Source organism: Rana temporaria, chromosome 4 (genome assembly GCF_905171775.1).
Source record: "Rana temporaria chromosome 4, aRanTem1.1, whole genome shotgun sequence".
Lineage (NCBI taxonomy): Eukaryota > Metazoa > Chordata > Amphibia > Anura > Ranidae > Rana > Rana temporaria.
Genome location: NC_053492.1, coordinates 191401550 through 191425103, shown reverse-complemented (window position 1 = coordinate 191425103; position 23554 = coordinate 191401550). Strand labels below are relative to the sequence as shown.

The window sequence follows — 23554 nt, the reverse complement described above, 5'->3', positions numbered from 1 at the left end:
CTAATAACATGTTCATATCTCCTCCTAGAATTAAGACCCCCTCTTTGTTTTCATTTATTAATTCTGCAAATTTACTCAGAGCTGCCACCGGGTTTTCATTGGGGAGATAGATGTTTACAAGTGTCACCTTCTGGTCATCAATTGTCCCTTTTATCAGTATAAACCTGCCTTCTTCATCCGTGACCACTGTCGATTCTTTCCAACTTAAATTTTTTGCTAAAAGAATAGCTACCCCATTTGCTTTTGAGGATTGGGATGCCCCCATATACATCACTGGGAATTTCTGATTCCTCCATTTTGGAATCTTATCCTGTCTAAAATGGGTTTCCTGTAAAAACACGATTTGAGTTTTTAATCTCCCTAATTCTATCATCACTTTAGTTCTTTTCTCGGGGATGTTTAGACCTTTGACGTTGTATGATGTTATGTTTAATCTATGCATTTCCGAGGTCCCTCCTATTCCCTTTGTATTACTTCGCTATCCCTTTCTCTGCTGTCCGAGTACAAAAAAAAAAAAAAAAGAAAACGGGGGTGATCCAACCGACCCCCCCCGCCCAATGCGTCTCCGACTTCTTTCCCTCCTATAAGGAGGAGAGACGCTTTGGGGAAAGTGTGAAAGCACAGCGGAGAGTCTCCCGCGGTTCTCAATTCCCGTGCCCCTCTTCTTTGTTTTACAGGTCCGTTAACCCCCACCTCCTCCGCCCTTGTTACCTCTCACTCCAAGGCCTTGGAGCACCGGGCTGGTGAATCATATTATACACTTTTTACGCATATTTCCCCCCTTATGCTGGGCTTTTCCCCTGAGTGATCTCTTATTCCCTTTTTTTTTTTCCCTTTCTTTTCCCCTTGCCCCCCTTTCTTTCCCCATTTTTCTCCTTTTTTTCCCTTCTTCCCCTTTTTTCCTTCCCCTCTCTTCTCCTCCTCTCTCTTCCCTTCCCCTCCTGCAGGTGTTTTCAATATTGAATTATATACATATATACATATATGCTCACCCGGCATAAACACATGCAGTGAGATAATAATAATAAAAAAAAAAAAAGGGAAAAACACAACACAAAAGATACAAATTCATAAATTAACATCTATGGGGTGAGCTGTATTAAACTTCACCCATTTAAGCCTTGCTAGTTCTGTATCTCTTGTACGCTTAGCTCTTACGTATACTACCCCTCTTCCCCCCAATTCATTTATTCACTCTTCCCTTTCATCTCTCCCCATTCCCTCCTTCTTCCTTCACCCCCTCTCATCCCTTATCTACTTCCCATGAGTCCCCCTCCGATTGGTGGTGGTCTCCACCATCCCTCCCAACCCCCCTTACTTCTCATTACCCTCCTCCCGCCCCTAACCTATTTCCCGCCCCCCCCACCCTCAGTCTACAACCAAAAACCCCTCCCTTTCCCACCTTCCTAACCCCCCCCCCCCCCCCCCCAAAAGGGAAAAAAAATATATATTTAATGCTATATTAAACCACGCGACAAAACTATTACATCACCTCTACAATGTAACCTCTAGAGTCCCCCCCCCCCCGCCCCCCCCCTAAAAAAAAGCAACCCCCACATGCTATCTTCTTGTGTTCATATTTGTGTTGGTGGCTCCCAATCCCCCCTCCCCAATTCCTACGTGATCATCCCAATTGTGTCTTTGTCCTGTGCCCCCCCCCCCCTACCCAACCCCCACCCCTTGGACTTGGGGACCTCCCCAAAGAGATAGAGAAACAGGGCCAGTACTAATTATATCTGTGGGGGTTCTGTATTTCCTAACGGGCAATTATAGGGATCAATAAAGGAAAAAGAAAGGACTAGGAAGTAACATGACTCCCTCAAAAGGGAGTAGACCCAAGTACCAGAAAAGAAAAAAAAAAAAGAGGAAAAAAAAAAAAAAAGGGCAACCACAGTGGGACATATTACTGACATTTAGCATATGGGAAACCTCCATATCCCTATACTGCTTATATACATAATATACATAGTACATGGTGGATGGTCCATAGTTAATTCACCGATTTGTTACTCTTGTTGTTAGGGTCTAGGATCTAGTTTGTCATTAGCCCAACCTTAAGTCCCTTTAATGAACGAGAGTCAAGGCATAGAACCCAAAAAAAAAAAAAGGGAGTCCAGGCGGATACCTTCCTTTAACGTTCTCCTTATTAATTTCATCCTTTTGACGCAGGGAGAAGAATTGCGCCCCAAAAATACAAAAATACAAAATATCACTCTAGGGAGAGGGGACGAGGGAAAAAAAAAAGAGAAAAGTTTATTTTCTTTTTTTTTCCTAGATGTGTCTTTTCCTCTGTGAGATCCTCATAAATGCCGCTTGTCATCCCCAAAATACCCATATGCGTTAAAAAGCCCCTGATGCCCACAAGATCACATTCTTCAAAAGTCTCCGGGCAGTGCCAGCCAGTTAGGCACCTCTATTGGGCCCACCCCCAAAAATTGAAAAAGTTTAGGGAGCTGGGATGGTTCACTCAGGTAATAGCTTGTTGCCTCTTTCTTGATTATTAGCGCTAAGGGAAATCCCCAACGATAGGTGGCGCCATTTGCTCTAATATAGTCTAATAGAGGTTTTAGTAGTCTTCTTCTACTCTTGGTTTGGGGACAAAGGTCCGAGAATATGTGAATCTCCCCCCCTTCAAATATCCCGACTGTACCTTCCTTCCACGCTACCCTGAGGATTTCCTCTTTTGTCCTGTAGAAATGGACCCTACAGAGCACATCACGGGGGGTCGCCTGATCTTGGTACCTCCCTGTAGGGACTCTATGAACACGATCTAGTTCCAGTAATGTTTCTGGGGGTTTCTTCAAGATTTTATTCAGAATGGAGGTTACCACTTCTCTCAGCTCCAGCCCTGCCAGTTTGTCTGGTATTCCCTTTATGCGCAAGTTATTCCTCCTGCTCCTATTGTCCGTTTCTTCAGCTTGTAGCTGTAGCCTAATTAGTTGATAATGTTGGGATTGCACTCTTCCCTCCAGATTACTCAGCCTAACCTCCATCGAGTCTTGTTGCTCCTCACATCTCTCGACCTTTTGCCCCATCTCTGTTACACTTGTGCGCACTTTATCAATCTCCCCCTTCATTGCAGCAGTTAGATTGGCTACCATTTGTTCGATATCTTCCTTAGTGGGGAGAGCCTGGATTAGCCTACTAATTTGCCTATTATCTGGGGGGGGGTCCATCTCCTCCTTCCCTGTATGTTGGCGAGGCTGTGATAGAGGTACAGAGCCCCTGATTCCCCCAGCATCTGAACCTGGATTGGCTCGGGTTAAATCCTTGAGTCCCTGTTCCATATTGTGCGGTGTTGCCCTTGTTATCCTATGTTTGTTGCTGACATATAAGTAACATGTGTGCCAAGTTTCATGTTAATATCTTTAGCCGTTTGGACGTGATGCTGGAACATACATACATACACACGCTGAGTTTTATATATATAGATTTATTATAGATATACCAAGTAACAAAATAATTACATCAACATCATTCTCAGGATTTCTTAGTAGATTGCCTGCTTTAATTGCGATGAAAGACATAAAGCCCTGGTGCCCAACCTATCGCCCATGGTCCACATGCGGCCCTTTGGTTTATGATTTGCAACCATAGGCGTGCGCACAGGGTGTGCCCAGGCACACCGTAATCACCCTATGCACATTATTAGTGTTATCACTCTGTGTAGCAGTAGGAACATTGGAAAGATCTGCCTCTTACTGTCTCTGCTATAAGAGAAGTGTTTATGCTCTTCTCTTTCACTGTGCCGGCAGGGAGATCAATGTGTCGGGGTCATATATATGTAGACACATACACGCACATGTATTTTCATGCCTCCCAACTTTCTGAGATGGGAATGAGGGACACCTATCAGCAAAAGTATGTAGGCATAGGACACACCCCTTGCCACGCCCCCTTAAAGGAGAATTGTACAAAAAATAAGATTGGTTAAACCCACAAGTGCTTTTTTTACCACTACTATTTCTTTATATTGGCTTTTGGAATTTACAAATGCAGCAATTTAGAAATCAGATGAAAGGTTTAGCACTAGGAAACAATTTTTGATAGATAAAAAATGTATTTTATATACATCTGTATAGATCAGACCAAAATGAGGGACAAATGAGGAGAATGAGGGACAGAGGGACATTGCTCCAAATCAGGGACAGTCCCTCGAAATCAGGGACAGTTGGGAGGTATGTATTTTTGAGCTTAAGAGTGCACACCCTAATGCAATAGGCTGCGCACACCTATGTGTGCAACCCTCGGACTTCAGCAGTCTGTAGTGGGAACATTGATTAGGGTATTGGTATTGATCTCTACTAGCCTCGTGTAATATATTGCTAGTTTCATATTGTCTTATCCAGCAAATCCCCAGGCAAAAATGTAGCATAAAATGCAAAAACATAGTGCTGCCTCTAATACACCTTTAAAAATATTCAAACATAAAATGCATATATGACAACAAAATGCAAACACAAAAATAAAGTGTAGCAAAGAACGCCAGTGCAGTGTACAAACACATACTATAGTTCATGCAGTGAGTAAGTGTAACACAAATCTCCAGTACTATAAGCAGCAAGATTACAATACATGATATGTAGCGGGTTCCTTGCTGGTATGGATTTTGATGGGAACCCCCACGGCAAAATTTATAAAAAAAACAGAGTGCCCATCCCAAATTCTTAATGACAGGTCGACTTGGCCTTGTGTTTTGGATCATTGTCATGTTGGAATGTCCAAGTACGTCCCATGCGCAGCTTCCTGGCTGATGAAACCTTCCTGGCTGATGCAAATGTTTCTCCAGTATTTTTTTGATGACATACTGTTTTCATCTTGCCATCAATGTTTACCAAAATGTCATGTACCTTTGTAGCTCACCCATCCCCAAAACATCAGCGATCCACCTTCGTGTTTCACAGTAGGAGTGTTGTACCTTTCATCATAGGCCTTGTTGACTGCTCTCCAACTGTAGCGTTTATGGTTGTGTCTGAAAAGCAAATTTTTGGTTTCATCACTCCCAATGACTTTGTGCCAGAAGGTTTGATCATTGTCTCTGTGCTGTTTGGCATATTATAAGCTTTGTGGTATTTGCATAGTAATGTCTTTCTTCTGGCAACTCGACCATGCAGCCCATCTTTCTTCAAGTGCCTCCTTATTGTGCATCTTGAAACACCTCATATTTCACCATAAGTTATCTGCGGGTTTTTCTTTGCATTCCGAACAATTTTTCTGGCAGTTGTGGATGACATTTTAGTTGGTCTACCTGACCGTGGTTTGTTTTCAACAGAACACCTCATTTTCAACTTCTTGATTAGACTTTGAACACTGCTGATTGGCATTCTCAATTCCTTGGATATCTTTTTATATCCCTTTCCTGTTTTATACAGTTCAACTACCTTTTCCCACAGATCCTTTGACAATTCTTTTGCTTTCCCCAGAAATGCCAGTGCAGCACTGGATGAAAGATGCAAGGGTCTGTCAGGAGTCCAGAAACTCATTGACCTTTTTATACACACACACTAATTACAAGATAACAGATCATAGGTGAGGATAGTTACCTTTAATAGCCATTCAAACTCCGTTGTGTCAACTTGTGTGCATGTTATCAGGCGAAAATCATCAGGGTATGTAAACTTTTGATCAGGGTCATTTGTGTAATTTCTGTTGCCATTATGATTTAAAAATAGTAAACACAGTTGATTGATAATAAATGGTTTCAGCCAAACACTAACCATGAGTTAAAGAAATGTGTTTGTGTTATCATTCATATTCTCTGAAAAATGGCCAAGAAATCATAAATCCTGCCAGGGTATGTAAACTTATGAGCACAACTGTATTTATAATGAACCAGACCCACCCATTTAGATTAACCACTTAGCGCAAACTGCCATCATTGTACGTCAGTACTTTAATGCTAAATACCATGGTTATGGCAGCAGAAAGCTGCCATAACCCTGGTATTTTCAACAACCGCAAGCAGCTGGCCTTCAGATAAAAGTGGTCTCTGTGGCCAATTCGCTGCAAGATCACTTTTGTCGGGGGCGGAAGAGGGCCGAGACGGTAGCGGCCGAGACAATCGCGTCCTTCTTCCTGACAGACATGGAGCCGAGTGAGGCAAAGATGGCCCCTGCTCGGCTCCAAAACATTGAATGGCAGAAGCCGCCCAATAGTTTTGAATGGAATTTTTTATTTGCGGAAAAAAATGACATTTCATTTTTATTTTTTTATGTATTTTAGTGTACATGGTCTTTTTGATAACAGATCTCACATTGAAGAGGTCCTGTCATGCTTTTTTTCTATTACAAGGGATGTTTACATTCCTTGTAATAGGAATAAAAGTGACCCAATTTTTTTAAAAGGACAGTGAAAAACTAAAAAATAGAAAGTAAATGAAAAAAGCTCTAAACTTGTAACCTGTAGAAATTTTTAAAGTCACCTATGGAGATTTTTAAGGACAAAAGTTTGTCGCCATTCCATGAGTGGGCTACATTTTGAAGCGTGACATGTTGGGTATCAATTTACTTGATGTAACATTATCTTTCACAATATAAAAAAATTGATCTAACTTTAGTGTTGTCTTATATTTAAAGTCAAAACAGTGTATTCTCTCCAAAAAAATTGCGCTTGTAAGACCGCTGCGCAAATACAGTGTGACATAAAGTATTGCAATGTAAAGTATTGGAGGGCCACCAGTTTGACAACTGTGCTCTAGAGTGTCTGACAAAAATATATATATATATATATAATGTTTGGGGGTTCTAAGTAAATTTATAGCAAAAAAAATGTAAACTTGTAAACAAGTGTCAAAAAGAGGCTTGGTCCATAAGTGATAAGCGAGTTCCTGTGCTATCCTACATGCTCCTGTGTATGATGCAGTTTTAACAGCCCATTCATTTGTGATTATACAAAAAAACACAGAACAAGTAAATGTTTCTGGGATAGGGCTTTTTAGTGCTACTGGTAATCCTGGCTTGCACAGCACTGGCTGACCAGGTTTAGAGGGTATCTCAGGGGAGCTATGTATGTACTGTATATAGATTCCAGTATTCAACATGTGTTGAACATTGCAATCTATTTTCATACAGACCAAGTAGAATGTTGCTTTGTAATGTCTTTACATAAAAAGGAACAGGTGTTGTCATTAACGCAAGTGAAGCAAAGGAAACCCCACCTCATGTTATATGAAACATGCTGAAACGCCAGCTGATGAAGTATTTTTTCTACAGGAAAGTTGTGGATCTTCCAAAAAGGAGATTCGGGATTCCAATTGACAGGATTGGCATGAACCGCCTTGCTAATACCAGAGGCTAAAGATTTATATTGTAAGTTTATTTCAAATACTTTGCTAACACTAATTGCACAAAAGATACACAGTATACAAAGTGACACCATGCATTGGAAAAAAAAAAGCAAATGATGTTTTATGGCTAATGTAGAGAAGGATTGTTATTTTAAAACTATAGTTGTCCATATGTGTCCATAGTACAAAGGTCAAGAGATGTGATGCTTTAAATATTGTTCCACTGAACCACTTACTAAGTTGCATTTACAAAATAAACCATCCCTGTAAGCAATGGGGAAAGAGGCGTGTATTTTTATCATCCATTAGGTGACAGGGATTCGTAAACAGTCAGGGTATACTGCCAAAGTTTGAGACACTGGCAAACAAAATATGCTAAACGAGCCCTGATATGCTTTCAATTTTTTGCTAGTGTACTAAGAGGTTGGATACTTTTTTCTTAGCTCAGCTGAGAAAAAGTCTAACTATATTTTTGCTAGCCTCTTTATTTTTATGTTTGCATGAGATTTTTTTTCCTTCAGTTAAGATACTCAGTACACTGTAGATATTTTTTTTGTGGATGACTTCAATCAAGACTTTAAAATCCGTTGCTTAAACTAGTCTCTGCACAGCAACTTTCCGAACCAGTGAATCCTCAGCAACAGCTTTGGAGACCATACCCAGACCCCACTGGACTGGAAGATTGTGGGGCTAGCCTGGAATGTGACCAGATGGCACTGGGTTTTGCATTGTAGCACTTTCCAGACCTTTTGCATTGTGTTGGTTTCAAGCTAGGACGTAGCTTCTAGTGTACCCCAGTCTTTGAGAATTTACGTAGTTTGGACTTAAGCACCAGGAGCTACTTCACAGTTGTCATTGTTGGGCGCCATTTAAAAAATTCTGCCACCACCAATGGCTAAGACTCAGCGACATCATCTGTATTGTGGAGTGTTGTGTGCACATGCTCCACACTCCTCCTGCCAGTCAGCCTAGACTATAAGTACCATCCCACTACTGTTCTTGCTTCTGAGGCAGTTCATGGATCATCTAGTCTATGTTCTTATTTCACTGTGCCACAGTGGTTTGGTCACTTCCAAGATAATGCAGGGCCTTGCATCAATTTGGGATTTGTAGTGTTATGCTACCCAGTGTAATGTGTTTTTAAAGTCACACAGAGGACAGTCCTGCTACAACAGGGGTTGATCTTTCCACACCCCTAGAAAGAAACAATGCCTGTAATCTAGATCCTGGGACCCTTTTCATAGGGTTGTCCCCATCAGAGTCTTCTGTAGCCCCTTATGTCCACTTAAGTTTTTTTTTTGCTGGTTTGTGCACAATAAATGGAACAATATGTTCGCAGAGCCACTAAGTGCACCCCTACTCCATCTAAAGCAAAATTGCTACTGGGCCCCATATTCTAAGTGTTCCTAAGGGCCCTGTTATCATCCCTAATTCTAAGTCCTCAGGAGGATCAGCCTGCTGTTCTAGGTCTGGGGTCTTTTGGAGTTTCTATGGATGCAAAGACCTTCCCAATGCAATTAATATTTAACAAGGACTAGAAACAACCTATAAAATCATGAACCTCTCCTGACAATTTTTCAAGGGAGGCTTCAAGGGAATTTATTGCTAAGTGGCCTCTGCCCCTGCAGACACTGTTAAGCATAAAACAAATTTATGGCATTCTCACCCTTACTTAGGTCACAGATTGAATTAACTGGAGTGACTCTTCATCCTCTGTTGGTGGTAACTTAGATTTGTAAGACCATATCACTATGGATCAAATCACTTAATGCAGACCCTCTCCCTCACAATGACAAACTCTGTTGCCCTGGAGCTTCTGGAACAAGTATCTGGAGCCGTGCTCTTCAGCTGTGATAACCTCATGTAAGCATCTAAGCTTGTGTCTCAAATGGAGGTGAAGTTTGCTCACAGGCCTCATAGACATAGGATGTGTCCAGAACACCAATGATATACCTAAGGAACATCTGATTCACCTGCCCTTTTAGAAGGCCTCTCTTTGGATCTGCCCTTGACAATGTTATTCCTTATTCTTCTCTTGGTCAGACGGTGTGCCTGTCTCAATGGAGAAGATCTTTGGGATTAACCCCATCCCTCATCTTCTACTAAAGTAGAACCTAATAGGTGGCCAGAGTCAGAAGTCAGCTCAAAGTCAGAAGTCCTTTGAAACAATCTGCTCAGCCTTTTGCTTGCACCTCCCTCCCTGCCCCTCTTCAGCCTTCTGGTATTACTGCACCTCAATGTGCATCTTTCTAGGTTTGTTTGGGTTCCCCATACCCTGGGATCTCGGATTCCTACTCTGGTAGGTAGCCTTTCTGGAATTGGTACTTCTACCCACAAATGAGTTGTTTGGAAAAGAGATTACCTTCAATGAAAACCAACAGTTGATCGGAAATTACCGCTGAAATTGAATGTACATTATATCTCAAATTATCCTATAAGTTGGGCACTGTCCTCTTACACCTTCTGCAACTCAAAATTGGATGCCAGTACACAGACTTGGGAGATGGAAGAGAGTTGAGCTAAACTTGGGCAAAGAGATAGTTTTATATTATCAGGCTGTTTTGACTTATTTGAATTTGACTATCTTCACATAATAAATAATGTGAATATTTACTCCAACTATCCCTTCGTGTGAAAAGAAATTTCCTGTTTACTTATTTAATCTGCAAATAATTGGATAATTAAAGTGAATATTCAGTTTATTGTGTGAAGTCTCTCAACTCCTTAAGGACCTACGTTGATGGGCTATTGTTCATTTTAAATGGGTTTTGCATTCCCATATAGTACATATCTATGGAAATGCAAAATCCACCTAAAGCAGCTTAAATTAAGATCAGGGGGACAGCAACAGGACAAATGCACATTTCAATGGATTTTGAATGATCTCAGAAGCTTCTCAAACCGATACCTTCGACACCAGCATATAGCCCATTGACACAGGTCCTTATGTCTATAGTTGCCTATATATATCTGGATCTACTGCAATATCTCAAGTGATTTTGTTTCCTTTTCTATAAACAAAAAAGGAAAAGATTACTGTTATGCCATATAGGCTTTACAAAAAGTACTTTAGAAGGTCTCAAGTGATCATTATGTCTTGGGAATAAAGCCATATATTTGCCAACTGTTATAAGCAATGTTGTGATCAGTTATATATTTTATATTGATAAGGCAACCTCAAATTAACAAAAAGATTTTCTATTTTCCTTGTTCTTTTATTTTTCTGCAGATATGTACACCCTGGATGATATATGATACATCACGGATGCCACAAAAACACTTCTGATATCTTACAGGACTCCAATTCCTGATTTCTGCTACAGTGATTAATGAATTGACTATCTATAAATCAATTTCACATCCACTGTCAAAACAATAATAGATCCAATTCATCAGGTCAGAACTTTTACAGCCAGGGTGTGTCTAGCTTAGACCACAGGGTGTACGTGTAATACCGCACATCCTAGTGATCTGACAATTGCTGGGTTTCTGATTACATTTGATTTCCGTGAAATAACATTTCATTTGTTACTGAAAATTTGTCCTGCATATAAAAGAATGCACTTTTTTTATTGCGTATAGTAGTCCCCACTAAACAAAACAGACCATTTAATCTTTGAGCATCCATTCCTTCCCACCCCTATAATATAGCGCAGCATAATATGTAGGAAATAAAAATGTACATGGAGTCTTTGATATGCAAGTATAAAGGTAGAAATTTCAGGTTTCTTTTTTGCTCATTTAATGAACATATGCATAGAATCCTGTAAATGATTAGGTACCTATGTATGCATATAAACGTTTACATATTTTTTGTCAGGTAACAGTCTGTCTCATGTGAAAAACTCTATACAGGCATGGCCAAAAATATTGGCACCCCTGCAATTCTGTCAGATAATGCACCACTTTACCAGGAAAATTGTTGCATTTACAACTATTTAGACATTCTCATGTTTATTTCTTTTGTTTGTATTGGTATGATACAAAGAAGGTGGAAAAACAAAAAGCTAAATCTGACACATTCCACGCAAGACTCCAAAGATGGACTGGACAAAATTATTGGCTTTCTCAATTTAATATTTGGTGGCACACCCCTTGGAAAAAAATAACTGAAATCAATCACTTCCTGTAACCACCAGTGAGTTTCTTACACCTCTCTACTGGAATTTTGTATCAATTTTATTTTTTTGCCAACTCAAGCTCCAGGTCTCTCAGATTGGAAGGGTTCCTTTTTCCAACTGCAGTTTTGATATATCTCTACAGGTGGACTTATTGTTTTGGCAAGTTCAGTACTCTCCGGCGCTTTGTCTTAAACTATTTCTGGGTGCTTTTTGACGTGTGCTTTGGGTCATTGTCCTGCTGTAAGACCCATGACCTTTGACAGAGACCCTACTTTCTGACACTGGGCCCTACATTGCACCCCAGATTTCTTTGTTAGTCTTCAGATTTCATAATGCCATGCACACGGTCAAGACATCCAGTAAACTGCCACCATGTTTGACTGTAGGAACTTTATTATTTTCTTTAAAGGCCTCATTTTTTTTTTTCTGAAAATAGTAGAATGATGGGCTTTACCAAAAAGCTGTCATTTTGTTTTATCTGTCCACAGCACATTCGTCCAAAATGATTTTGGCTTCCTCAGGTAAGTTTTGGCAAACTCCAATCTGGCTTTTTATCTTTCTGTGTCAGCAGTGGGGTCATCCTGGGTCTCCTACCATAGCCTCCCTTCTCATTCAGATGGCAATGTATAGTGCGAGCTGACACAGTTGTACCCTGTGCCTGAAGGTCAGCTTCAATTTGTCTGGAAGTTGATCGAGGTTCTTTATCCACCATTCAAACAATTCTTTGTTGCAATCTTTGATCAATGTTTCTCATTCGTCCACGTTTTCAGGGAAATTAGATACAGTGCCATGAGCTGTAAACTTCTTGACAATGTGATACACAGTGGACACGGGAAGATGAACTTGTAGACTTGAGATTGTCCATGCTTTTCCACAATTTTTGTTCTCAAATCCCCAGACAATTCTTTGCTGTCCTTTCTCTTCTCCGTGCTCCGTGTGGCACATAGAGTCAGGCCTCGTACACACGACCGAGGAACTCGTCAGAAAAGACACATCGTTTTCCTCGACTAGTTCCTTGTTAGGCTTGTCGAGGAACTTGACAAGCTTGCTTTGCGTACACACTGTCAAGACAAAATCTCCTCATTCTCAAACGCGGTGACGTACAACACATACAATGGCAGAGGAATTTCGATTCCACTGGCACAACCCTTGGGGCTGCTTTTGCTAATCTCATGTAACTGCGTGTTAAGTAAAAGTTTGGTAAGAGACAATTTCCACTTTTCAGACTGTTACAGCGTGACAAATGTGCTATCTCCATTACAAACGCTACTTTTACCGAAGGTGCGCTCCCGTCTCATACTTTATTCTGAGCATGCGCAGGTTTCTTAGCATACACACGAACGTGTTTCTCTTGGAAAACCAGCCCTAAGAGGAACACGACAAGGAAATTGAGACTCCCGTCGAGGAAAAAGAGAACTTGTTCTTTTTTTTCCTCGTCGAGTTCCTCAACGGTTTCCTCGATGAAAAACATACACACGACCGGTTTCCTCGGCAAAAAAGCTCTGCCACCAAGTTTCTTGATGGATTCTGTCGAGTTTCTCGGTCGTGTGTACGAGGCCTAAGTTTTTCACCATTATAATTGGTTGCTGGTATGATTTCTATATTCTCGGTGCCTGTTAATTGATACAGCTGAGTTTAATTACAAGTTACAGGAGCATTACAAACTTGGAATGCAATGATTTCTTATAATTTTGAGATGGTGAAATGATTTTGTTGAGTTACATTTTTGGAGTTTTGCGTGGAATGTGTCAGATTTAGCTTTTTGTTTGTCTACTTTTTTTGTCTCATACCAATACAAAGAAAATAAATAAACATGAGAATGCCTAAATATTTGTAATTGCAGCAATTTTCTGGGCAAAGTGGTGCATTATCTGACAGAAATGCAGAGGTGTCAATATTTGTGGCCGTGACTGTATAAATCTTTTTGTGAGTCAAAATTTAATTTGACAAGTAGCTGCATTTTTCTTATTTAAAAAAAAAAAAAAATCAGAACATGCATATTAAGACCTAATATCTTTTTTTAGTTGTTGTGGAACTGATTACCCAATATTCCATTCAAGTCAATGTAATACTGTAATGAGAAGGATACCCGCCTTAACCATTACCCTTAATTATGCTGTAGTTTAAAAAACAGATACGTTTGGCATCTATATTTCACAAAATAATTTACAGAAGGATTAAATGTATCCATAATAACACACTTAAGCAGCTATACAGAAATGATGATGAACAAAGTGTAGCAAGCTGTAGAATTTAAATTAAAGTAGCTGTAAACCTCAGACATGAAATATAAACAAAGCATATCTCTTTATAGTGTGTACTTGTCTCCATTAAGATCACTTGGTGTCATTTCTGTATGCTGCTTTGTTCATCTGCTATCAGCATGAATGACTTTTGACAGGATTTCCTGACACAAAGGTGACAGGGGAGAGACCTCCAGCTGTTCAAAGGCGGGATGTCCCTTCCCTGCCCTCCAATCAGCTGTTGGAGCTCTCCTCGCTGAGCTCTGCAGAATGTGACTTCAGCTCTGCACCCCCTTTTTTTCTGAACACTAAGGCCCCGTACAGACGACCGGTCCGCGGACCAGTTTCATCAGACATGTTCGGTCGTCTGTACAGCCGAGCGGACAGGATTCCAGCGTACATTTGCCCGCCAGGCCTTTTTTGAGCGGGCAAATATTTCTAAACATGTTTAGAAACATGCCCGCTGGAATCCTGTCCGTCGGACATGTTCGGTCGTCTGTACAGACCTACCGTACATGTCCGAGCGGCCGCCATCCCTCGCATGCGTCGAATGACTTTGACACATGCGTGGAAGCATTGAACTGCCAGGGCCGCGCAGGTCGCCGCGTCATCGTCGCGGCGATGGCGCTGCCTCGTCGCCGCGTATCGAGTACGCGCAGATTTCTGTATGATGGTGTGTACAGCCATCATACAGAAATCTCCGGGCAGACATGTACGCTGAAAACGGTTCGGCGGACCGTTTTCATCGTACATGTTTGCCCGTCTGTACGAGGCCTAAGACAAATTTATAAATTCTGAATTTTGAATAGCTGTAGAGAAGAGATGACTGTAGATAAATAGGTACAACTTGTGTAGGAGGATTTGTTTCATCTCTGTGTAGCACTTGAGGCCAATCACTTCACTGGGTATATGTAAAGGTTTACAACCACTTTAAGTGCAGCAACTAGATGCAACATATCAGTAGTGGAAATTAAAACCAAATGTGGATTTGAGACAGGATTTTGTTTGCTCTGTGTCTCAAACCCCTCTGTCCACCACCTTACGACCAGCAGAGTAATTAGAGATGGCTGCATATTACAGGATTTACAGAGATTCTTATGACTCCTCTGCGCACCCCCTATATCCCATCCACCCCCAGTTCTGATGCTATATCTATTCTTAGCTTTACAGAGGAAGCCAGACAAAAACAACAAATGTACTGTAATGGTATTTTTTGTTACATTCTCCACTTTTTTACAGCAGTCTAAAATTGGCCACTTGTAGGGGTTTTAAATATCAATTTTAGGCCCAAATTTACTAGAGGCAAAGAACACTTGTAGGAGTTTTAATACAAGAATTAAGATCTTGCAAATGACACAGCAGAGTAAAATTGGCCAGCAGCTGGACAATTTTAACCATTTAAGGACTGGCAGGATTTGCCCTCTTAATGACCAGGTCATTTTTTGTGATATGACACTGCGTTGTTTTAACTGACAATTGCGCATTTGTGCGATGTTGTGCCCAAACAATATTTATGTCCTGCAGCCACCGGAATTGTGTCTATATCTGACAAGCCAAATGCTGGCTGTCAGATAGAAGCAATCCGGAAGCTCTGCAGCTGCCTGATCACTTCTAAAAAACTTGGTAATGGCTTCCATCCCCCATGCGCACCCCCACCATGTAAGCCCGTTGTCGCCAAGTAGAGGGTAGGGAGCCAAGCAGACATCCATCTGCCCTCCTCTCCTTCTTGCTAACCTGCAAGTGACATGTAAAAACATAATTTCCGGGCCCCCCTGTCACTTTCCCCAGCGTGTATGGCTGGGGCAGCAAATGATGGCACGTGATCTGCATTTCATCAATCTCATTAGAGCAGTGGTCATCAACCCTGTCCTCAGGGCCCACTAACAGACCAGGTTTGCAAGATAACTGAAATACATCACAGGTGATATCATTTACAGTGATTTCAGTATTCTAGTCTGCATCTCCCCAAGGTAATACATAAAATCTGGCCTGTTAGTGGGCCCTGAGGACAGGGTTGATGACCACTGATTTAGACGACAGGTCAGACATAACAGGTCTCTTAGACCCCTGGTGTCTCATTAAAGAGGACCTGTCACCAAAATGATCACAAAGGGGACATTTTGTCCTTATGTGATGAAAAAAAGGTAGATAAGTAAGAAATTCCACCCAGGCACTTATAATCCCCCCCCTCCCCCCCCACACACACACACAAAATAATGTTTGAGACTACCCACAACATGCGCGCACGTATGAACGTAAATGCATGTGTTGGTGGCCTACACATGGAAACATTGATTGTGCTGCACATGTTACATATCGCCATGCACACCAGAGTGAGAGCAATAATTCTAGCTTCTGGCTAATTTTAAACTGATGACCTGTAGGGGCTTTTAAATGTCGCCTATGGAAAATATAAGGTATTTAAGTTTGTTGCTATTTCACAGGTGCATACCATTTTAAAGTTTGACATGCTAGGTATCAATTTACTCAGCAAAAGCTTGTCTTTAATATTTTACCAACAAGTGGGTAATGTATTGCATTTGTGTGGCCTAAAATTAACATTAGTGTATTTTTACTGAAACTTTTTGTTTCCCAAACCGGTGCACTTATATCGTGTAACATAACAAATTGGAACTATGACCGTTTTATTCTGTTGGGTGTCTGCTTTCAGAAAATATATAATATATGGGGGTTTCATGCAATCTTCAGGCCTAAAATAATTTTTTTAAACAGGTGTGCAAAAACGGTTCTGGCAGGGAATGGGTTATACAATTGACTTTTATTAAACAGGGAGCCACGCTGATTAAAATTTGGTGTGTTCCTGCTGGCCTGGCCGAATTTCAATCAATGTATGGCTGTTCAAAGGCCCTTACAGTGCATTTTTTATTACATTCTTTATTGTTGTCTGTGCCTTACTGTCCCTAAGATGCTCACACCCCACATTTCTAGTACAGCCATCACAAGGAAGCAAGGAAAAATCTTCATAATAGGGTTACAGACTGGGGAAAAAATAAAAATGTTAACCCTTCCCCACCTAATCAGAAAAATTATGTCTGGAGTAAGGCTTTAAAGGACAACTGTACTTTTGATACAACATTTCTTTAAAAAGTTCCTACCTCCCCCTGAGTGCAGACAGCTAGTTTCAAATACTTACCTTCCTCTTCAGTCCGGTGATCTTTGTTGTGCTGCCCTGCCCAGCTGCACGCAGCTTTTCCAGGGAAAGCTCCCTAAAGCCCGATTCACACCTATGCATTTTCCGTGATTTTTGCATTTTGCAGATTTTCACTACAAAACGTGTTCCATAGGAAACCATGTTAAATGGACTGTAGTGAAAATCTGCAAAATGCAAAACGCACTAAAAAATGCATAGGTGTGAATCAGGCCTAAGTGGATCTTTTTGCTGAAAAGGCTGTGGCGCATAAGGAAGGGGCGTGCAGCAATCCAATGAAAAAAGGCAAATTAAGTTAGTTTTTTTATGGAAATACTACCATTAATGAGTCCATTCATTCATATCGTGATTTTTGTCTGCAGTAAATGGTTTATGCATGACATTTTTTTTTCTTTAGAATACTATAAATTAGAAACAAGAATGGCTACTATGCATGTAGAGTGGCTGGACCACACTGATATCTTATACACTGTGTTATGCTTTCAGTTTGCATATGTGACCTATGTGACAAGTCACTGGTTTTATTCATGTACTCATCCTGCTAAACTGTTTGTACTGTCCTGCTCAGATTAATGTTTTCTCACATTACTGTAAATTAAGCTTTTTTTGATCATTTTTACCTTGATGACCTTACTTTCTTGCTTTGACATTTTCTTGTTGTAGCACTTGTAATTATGGTGCTGTAAACCCACGCTTAACTAATTATCTTGGAAATGCTGGAAAATTCATGTACACATATCTAAAGTTACACACTCAGCTGAAAAATAATCTTCACACCATATAATATACTGTAAATCATAAAAAGACCATCTGTTAGCTACACCATCTGTGGGTTCACCGCATCCAATTCACAATTGCAGGAGATTTTGACCGACTCTCTTTGGAGCCGGTTCACACATCTCTGGAGCGGCTCCGGTGCAAATTTGCACAGAAGCCCTATGCGTCTTTTGGTCAATTTAAGGTCGGAATTCAGACAAAAATTCAGGCTGAAATCAGACCTGAAACGGTGAACATTGACGAACTGAACCCCTGCTGGGAGCAGCATGCGGTGATGGTGTGAACCCAGCCGTGCTCATTTTGAGGTGATTTCCTTTGCATTCACATTTGATGCGTAGCTAAATTTTCCCATTGATAAAGAACTGAATACAGGCGGTCCCGAGTTACAAACAAGATAGGGTCTGTAGGTTTGTTCTTAAGTTGAATCTGTTTGTAAGTTGGAACAGGTACAGTTGTTAAGTGTAGCTCCAGCCAATTTTTAAGCCTTTTTGGATAGAATAGGGAGGGGTTAACATCCCCATAACATTTGTTTTGCTGTCTGTGCCCATGTCCATCTCACTATCTGTTCCAATGAAAATTGGATTTTGAAAATTGTGGGTTGTTGTGGAAACAAGCCTTGATGATAAACCATTAGTGGGGGCACCTTTTTACCATAATAACTCTTAAGCCTCGTACACACGACTGGGTTTCTTGGCAAAAACCAGCAAGAAAATTGCTTCTTGCAGAGATTCCCGTTCATGTGTATGAGGCATTCAGGTTTCTTGTCTGGAAATCTGGCCAGAATCTCGACGAGAAAAAAAGAGAACCTGCTCTCTTTTTTCTCGTCGAGATTCTTGTCGGCCTGTTTCCCGATGAGAAACCCGAGAGTGTGTATACTTACCTGTCGCCGTGAAAACCTGCGCATGCTCGAAATGATTTCAACGCATGCGCGGTAGCTTCCACGGCATAGGTAGGGTGAAGCAAGATGGCGGCGACGGCATCGAATGTGACGAGCGCATGCTCGTCGTACGCAATGACGTCACAGCGTTCTTTACTTTCAAGAGAACCGCGGTTCTTTTGAAACGAAAGTCTGTACACTCCGGAGGAAAGAGTTTCTTGCCAAGAATCTCGTTAGGGAAAACGACAGGTTTTTCCTGACGAGATTCTCGGTCGTGTGTACGAGGCCTAACAGGAGTAAATTTCCATTCATAGGGGTAGATTTCCTCTCACTTCCTGTTTCCTCCCTCTGTTTGCAAGTAGTAGTCGTTTGTAAGTTGGATGTTTGTAGCTAGGGGACCGCCTGTACATTGTTATTCTTTGAGAAGGAAGTAGGAAGTCATCTGTGTAGAGTAAAATACATAACCCCCTTCCCAATTCTGCTTGAATAATTTTTCATTTTGATGAATTCTTACATACATATTTGTGATCTATATTTACTGGTCAGCTATACATGGTCATCTTGTTGGCATGGTGAAGAGCCTCTGATTTTCACCTGTTTGGTTCATATTGGTTGTTGAGCATTGGAGGGATTAGTGTTGGCAGTTTTAGGGCTCGTTCACCTTAGGTGTGTTGGGACTGTGCTGGGCGGCCCTGTGTACTATCCCATGCAGGTCAAGGCAAAACACCTTGTTTACATATGAGGCCAGTGCACACCACCGCATTGTGTATGTGCTGAAAAAAAAGGAAATGCATATGGTACTTTTTTTTTAGCTCAGTCCACCACATCGCACCACACCGTGGCTAATAAAACTGAAAGAAATCTTGTGACATTTCAGTAAAGTTCTAACCAGGATTGGCCCATCATCAGGGTTTCCTCCCAGTACACACTAGCAGCCATGCTTTCAGCACAGCTGCTGGTGTGAATGAGCCCCTAAACATATTATAAAACTTTATCAGGTAGTCTCTACCTGTGTTACTTTTCCAGCTCTCTTTTCTTTACAATAGGTGAAGTTTTCTCAATTTTTTTGTCTAATAAACGTAACTTTTTTACATATCTGAATACTTGTTCCCTATTAGGAATGAAACACAAATAGTTGTAGTTATTGTTATTGTAGACACTCATTCTTACAGAATGCTAGATAACAGATATATAATTAGTGTGTAACCACTACTTTTGATGTATGTAATAATTGTTTTTAGATTGGTATTTACACAGATAGAAGGCTGTCTTCTGTTCTGGCTTTGACAGCTAGTCAGAAGGAATGATACTGGCGCATTGTGGAGCAATGTCATTTTACAGTGACAGATATGAATGTGGCATGTCTGTGATTCCTGCAATATTTAATAACATATACACAGATTGGAAAATTCCATCTTTACATTAATGCATTGGTTTCCAAGCACACTGCTTAAAGGAAAAGTTTGGGGTTGTTAAAAAAATTAACATACATACCCACCTCCATGCAGCAGCATTGGTGTAATGCTGCAGCTCTACCCTGCCAGGTCTAAACCCGAGAACTAAAACATCACATGACCGTTGATCGCTCAGTTCTTGGTCAGCACTGTCAGTTGCCGCTCTCTGCTCTGCCATGCCCCTCCAGTGCTCATTCCCGGGCTGGGAAGGGATCAGGATTGTCTGGCTCCGGCCCTCAGCCGCGCATTGAGAGGCTGAGCCAACTGCAGATCAGGCATCTGAGTGGATCCTGACACCATGGTCGGGATCCTTCCAGAACCTGGAGTGGGCTTTAGCTTGCAGCTGGCTGATTCTGAGTCACAGGAGAGTGCAAGTAAGTGCATCTCTGCAGTAGATGCACATTTCCCCAATGCTGCAAGTACAGGAAAATACCTATTAATCTGTTACTGGTAAAATTGCAGATCCTCTTATATTTATAAATATATATTGTATATAATTGGTAGAAGGATACGTTTTCAAATCAGAGAGTAGGCAAATGTATTTACTCAACTGAATATCCTTTCCCGCAAAGAATCATATGAATAACAAAGTGATGAGAAAAAAAACTTAATTAAAAGATTTGGGTGAATACAAATGTGTAAATTGGTGATTTTCTGGTAAGATACCTACTTTTAACTTTTAAACAATATAAAGTGAAACATTGAGGAGCATAACTATAAACCAATGCATTATAGTAATCCAGTGTTGGGATTTTTTTTCAAGTGTTAGGTTCATTTGGCTTAGAAAATTGGGTTTAGAAATGGATCATGGTATTGTATCCAAATCATTTTTAAGTTAATTTCTTCCACTTTAACTGCCATGTTGACAACTGTTTTATACTTGGTAGGGTGTTTGTTGTCTGAACAAAGGTGCATGAAATATTTGTTTGAAAGTAAACTTGTCAGTAAGAAAATGTGTGTATGTATATCAGGCCTAAAATTATGTACAGCAGCCAGCCCTAACGTTGTCACATTTTGTTCCATAGAAGACCCCATGTGATAGGGATGCAAAACTGACAATTCCAAGCATGACTCCAAGAGGAAAATAGCATGATGGGACTTGTAGTTCTGCAACAGCTGGAGGGTCACAGTTGCCTGTCCTTTTAATCAGTATAGTTTATTCATAATGAAAATGGCAAATGTGTTCTTCCTTCTAGGAACCAAGGTGGCTTATAACTCATCAAAAGTGTAAATGTTATCTTGTGATTTGTCTCTATTATAAATTCAGTATGATTATGCTCCTACTACATAGTTTGTTGAAGTTATTTCAAAATTAATATATATTGTTTTTAATATTGTGTACTTCTGTAATGCAGTGCTACAAAAACTAACTGATAACATGGACAAAAAGGTGAAACAAGGTTTACAGCCTTAATTTATAAGGAGGCATTGTCATTGCTCATAGCCAGGGAGCTGGAGTGTCAAACTGATAACCGAGTCCTGCAAATTGCACTACCCCATTGTCAGTTTGACAGCTTGTCACAGGGTCCCCCTAACTACTGGCAAAACAGAAGAGGCTCCCACCCCGATGCACCCCCTTTTTCCTCAGCACCCTAGCAGAAGCTTCTGTTGCCTCGATCTCAGCCTGACCCTGTCTACACACAGATTTCTTCTGTATAGAGCTCTGGAGCACAACAAGGAACCCCTTGCATGTACTATGTGTGAAATTCTTTGGCAAACTCGTGTCATTTCATGTCACACCTTTCATTAAGTCACTACATATTGCATTATGGGATGTGGAGGAGAGGCAAATTTGTATTTACATATGGTTCTTGCCTTGGTTCCTAGGATTTTAAAGAACACATTTACCGGTATATTTTTCTGTGAATGTAAGGGAGGTGCTGGATGTACTTATGAATGGTGCCTGATATTATTTAACCATGTTTGTTAGACCACTTTTTTTTTATGACAAATTTGCTTTAAATTTAAATATTTATTTTTCAAACACAATTATAGTAATGCCAGTTTTGTCATTTGTTTTTAGAAAACCTCATAATAAAGGAGCATTGTTTCATTACTTTTACACAGTTATAATGTATGTCGAAAATTTTAATGTATGCACCCCTGCCTTTTGTCTTGTTAAAATTCTTAATACATTTTGTAAAAATAAACTTATCTTACAAGGAAATGTTGTTACCAGTCTTTTTTTTTTATGAGTGTGCAGTATTGAAAATCTACCCCTTAGATAGGAGCTAAAATAAAGTCCATAATTTTTTTTTTTAAACAAAACACCAAAAGTGAACCAAAATGTAAAAGTGCAAAAAAGTGCACTTAGAGCAGGGATCTCCAAACTATGGCCCTCCAGCTGTTGTGAAACTACACGTCCCATGAGGCATTGTAAAACTCTGACATTTACAGACATGACTAGGCATGATGGGAATTGTAGTTCCTGAACAACTGGAGGGCCATAGTTTGGAGACCCCTGACTTAGAGTATATCATACGGTCCCTTCCCAAAGGGGAAGGACCCTTCTCTAACCCCTAAGGGTACAAGACTTCTGACAGGGGCAAGGCACACTGATGCCCAACAGACCCCACATAAAGTAGGAACCTGAGAGCCACACTTCTCCTAGACTTAAGGGTAGACCCAAAGACCCCAACCCTACTGCCCATTATTCAGAGCACCCCTGGGCCGTCCCTTTCCGGAGGCAGTTAACAAAGGCTCTCTGCCTTCCCAGCCCCTGGTTTGAACAGGTAGCACCACTCAAATCAAGAGGCACTGGGCCCCTCGGAACCCTCCACACCAGGGAAATTCTCCTGACCCAGTGTACACTTAATTTGTTTTTTTAACCTCAAGGAGGGCCCTAAGGACCACCATCATACCAACAGGAATACTATAAAGCCGACCATCCCTGCCAAAAGGCTAGAATGATGGCTGAGCACCCCTACTGGACACTGATAAAAAGAGATACTACACATGATCGTTAAAACCCCAGTGCTACAAAGTAAAAATTGGACAGCTAGGGGCATAGCTTCATCTTTACAATCAAAGGGGTAGTAAACCCTCATGATTTTTCACCTTAATGCATTCTATGCATTAAGGTGAAAAAACTTTTTTAGTGCTGCATCCCCCAGCCCCCCCATTTTACTTTCCTGGATGCTGTCATCCCCTGTCCGGGAACAAGCACATCATCAAAAAAAAAAGCTTTACAATCCCCTTAACTTATAGTGACCCTGTCACCAACGTAAAAGGATTGCAGGCACAAATACAGAAAAATAATTAACAGGCAGTTTTATTTCCATATTTTTTTTTAATACTTGCAATGTGCCTTTGAACTTGCTAAAAACATTGACTACCCCAGGTGAATCAATTTGCCAGCACATTTGCCTCCCTCCTGGCATGTCATCTACCTTGCTCGCTTCTGGGAGAGTCTAATTACTCTGCGTACTTGCTTAACTCCTCCTCCCCTCACCTCACTATATAACCTTTCATTTAGCAGCTGGGGGAGGAGTGACGAGGAATAATATAGTATGTCACTTGAGTGGCAGCACCGAGGGCTGCTAAGAAAATGACAGGACCCAGCAGCAAACCTTGGGTTTTGGATATCTACACAAGGAATGATTTTATCGTTAAAAAACTGTATTTTTGT

At 40.8% G+C, this 23554-nt stretch overlaps 1 protein-coding gene across 1 annotated transcript in view; it reads left to right on the top strand.

The window, feature by feature from the left end:
• Positions 1-11193, top strand: part of OSTN (osteocrin) — an 82453-nt gene extending 71260 nt beyond the window's left edge. The window contains exons 4-5 of the mRNA XM_040349566.1: positions 7212-7307; positions 10515-11193. Coding sequence (XP_040205500.1) covers positions 7212-7296 — 85 coding nt within the window. The 3' untranslated portion in view covers positions 7297-7307; positions 10515-11193. The remainder of the gene's footprint in view (positions 1-7211; positions 7308-10514) is intronic.
• The last annotated feature ends 12361 nt before the right edge of the window (positions 11194-23554 follow it).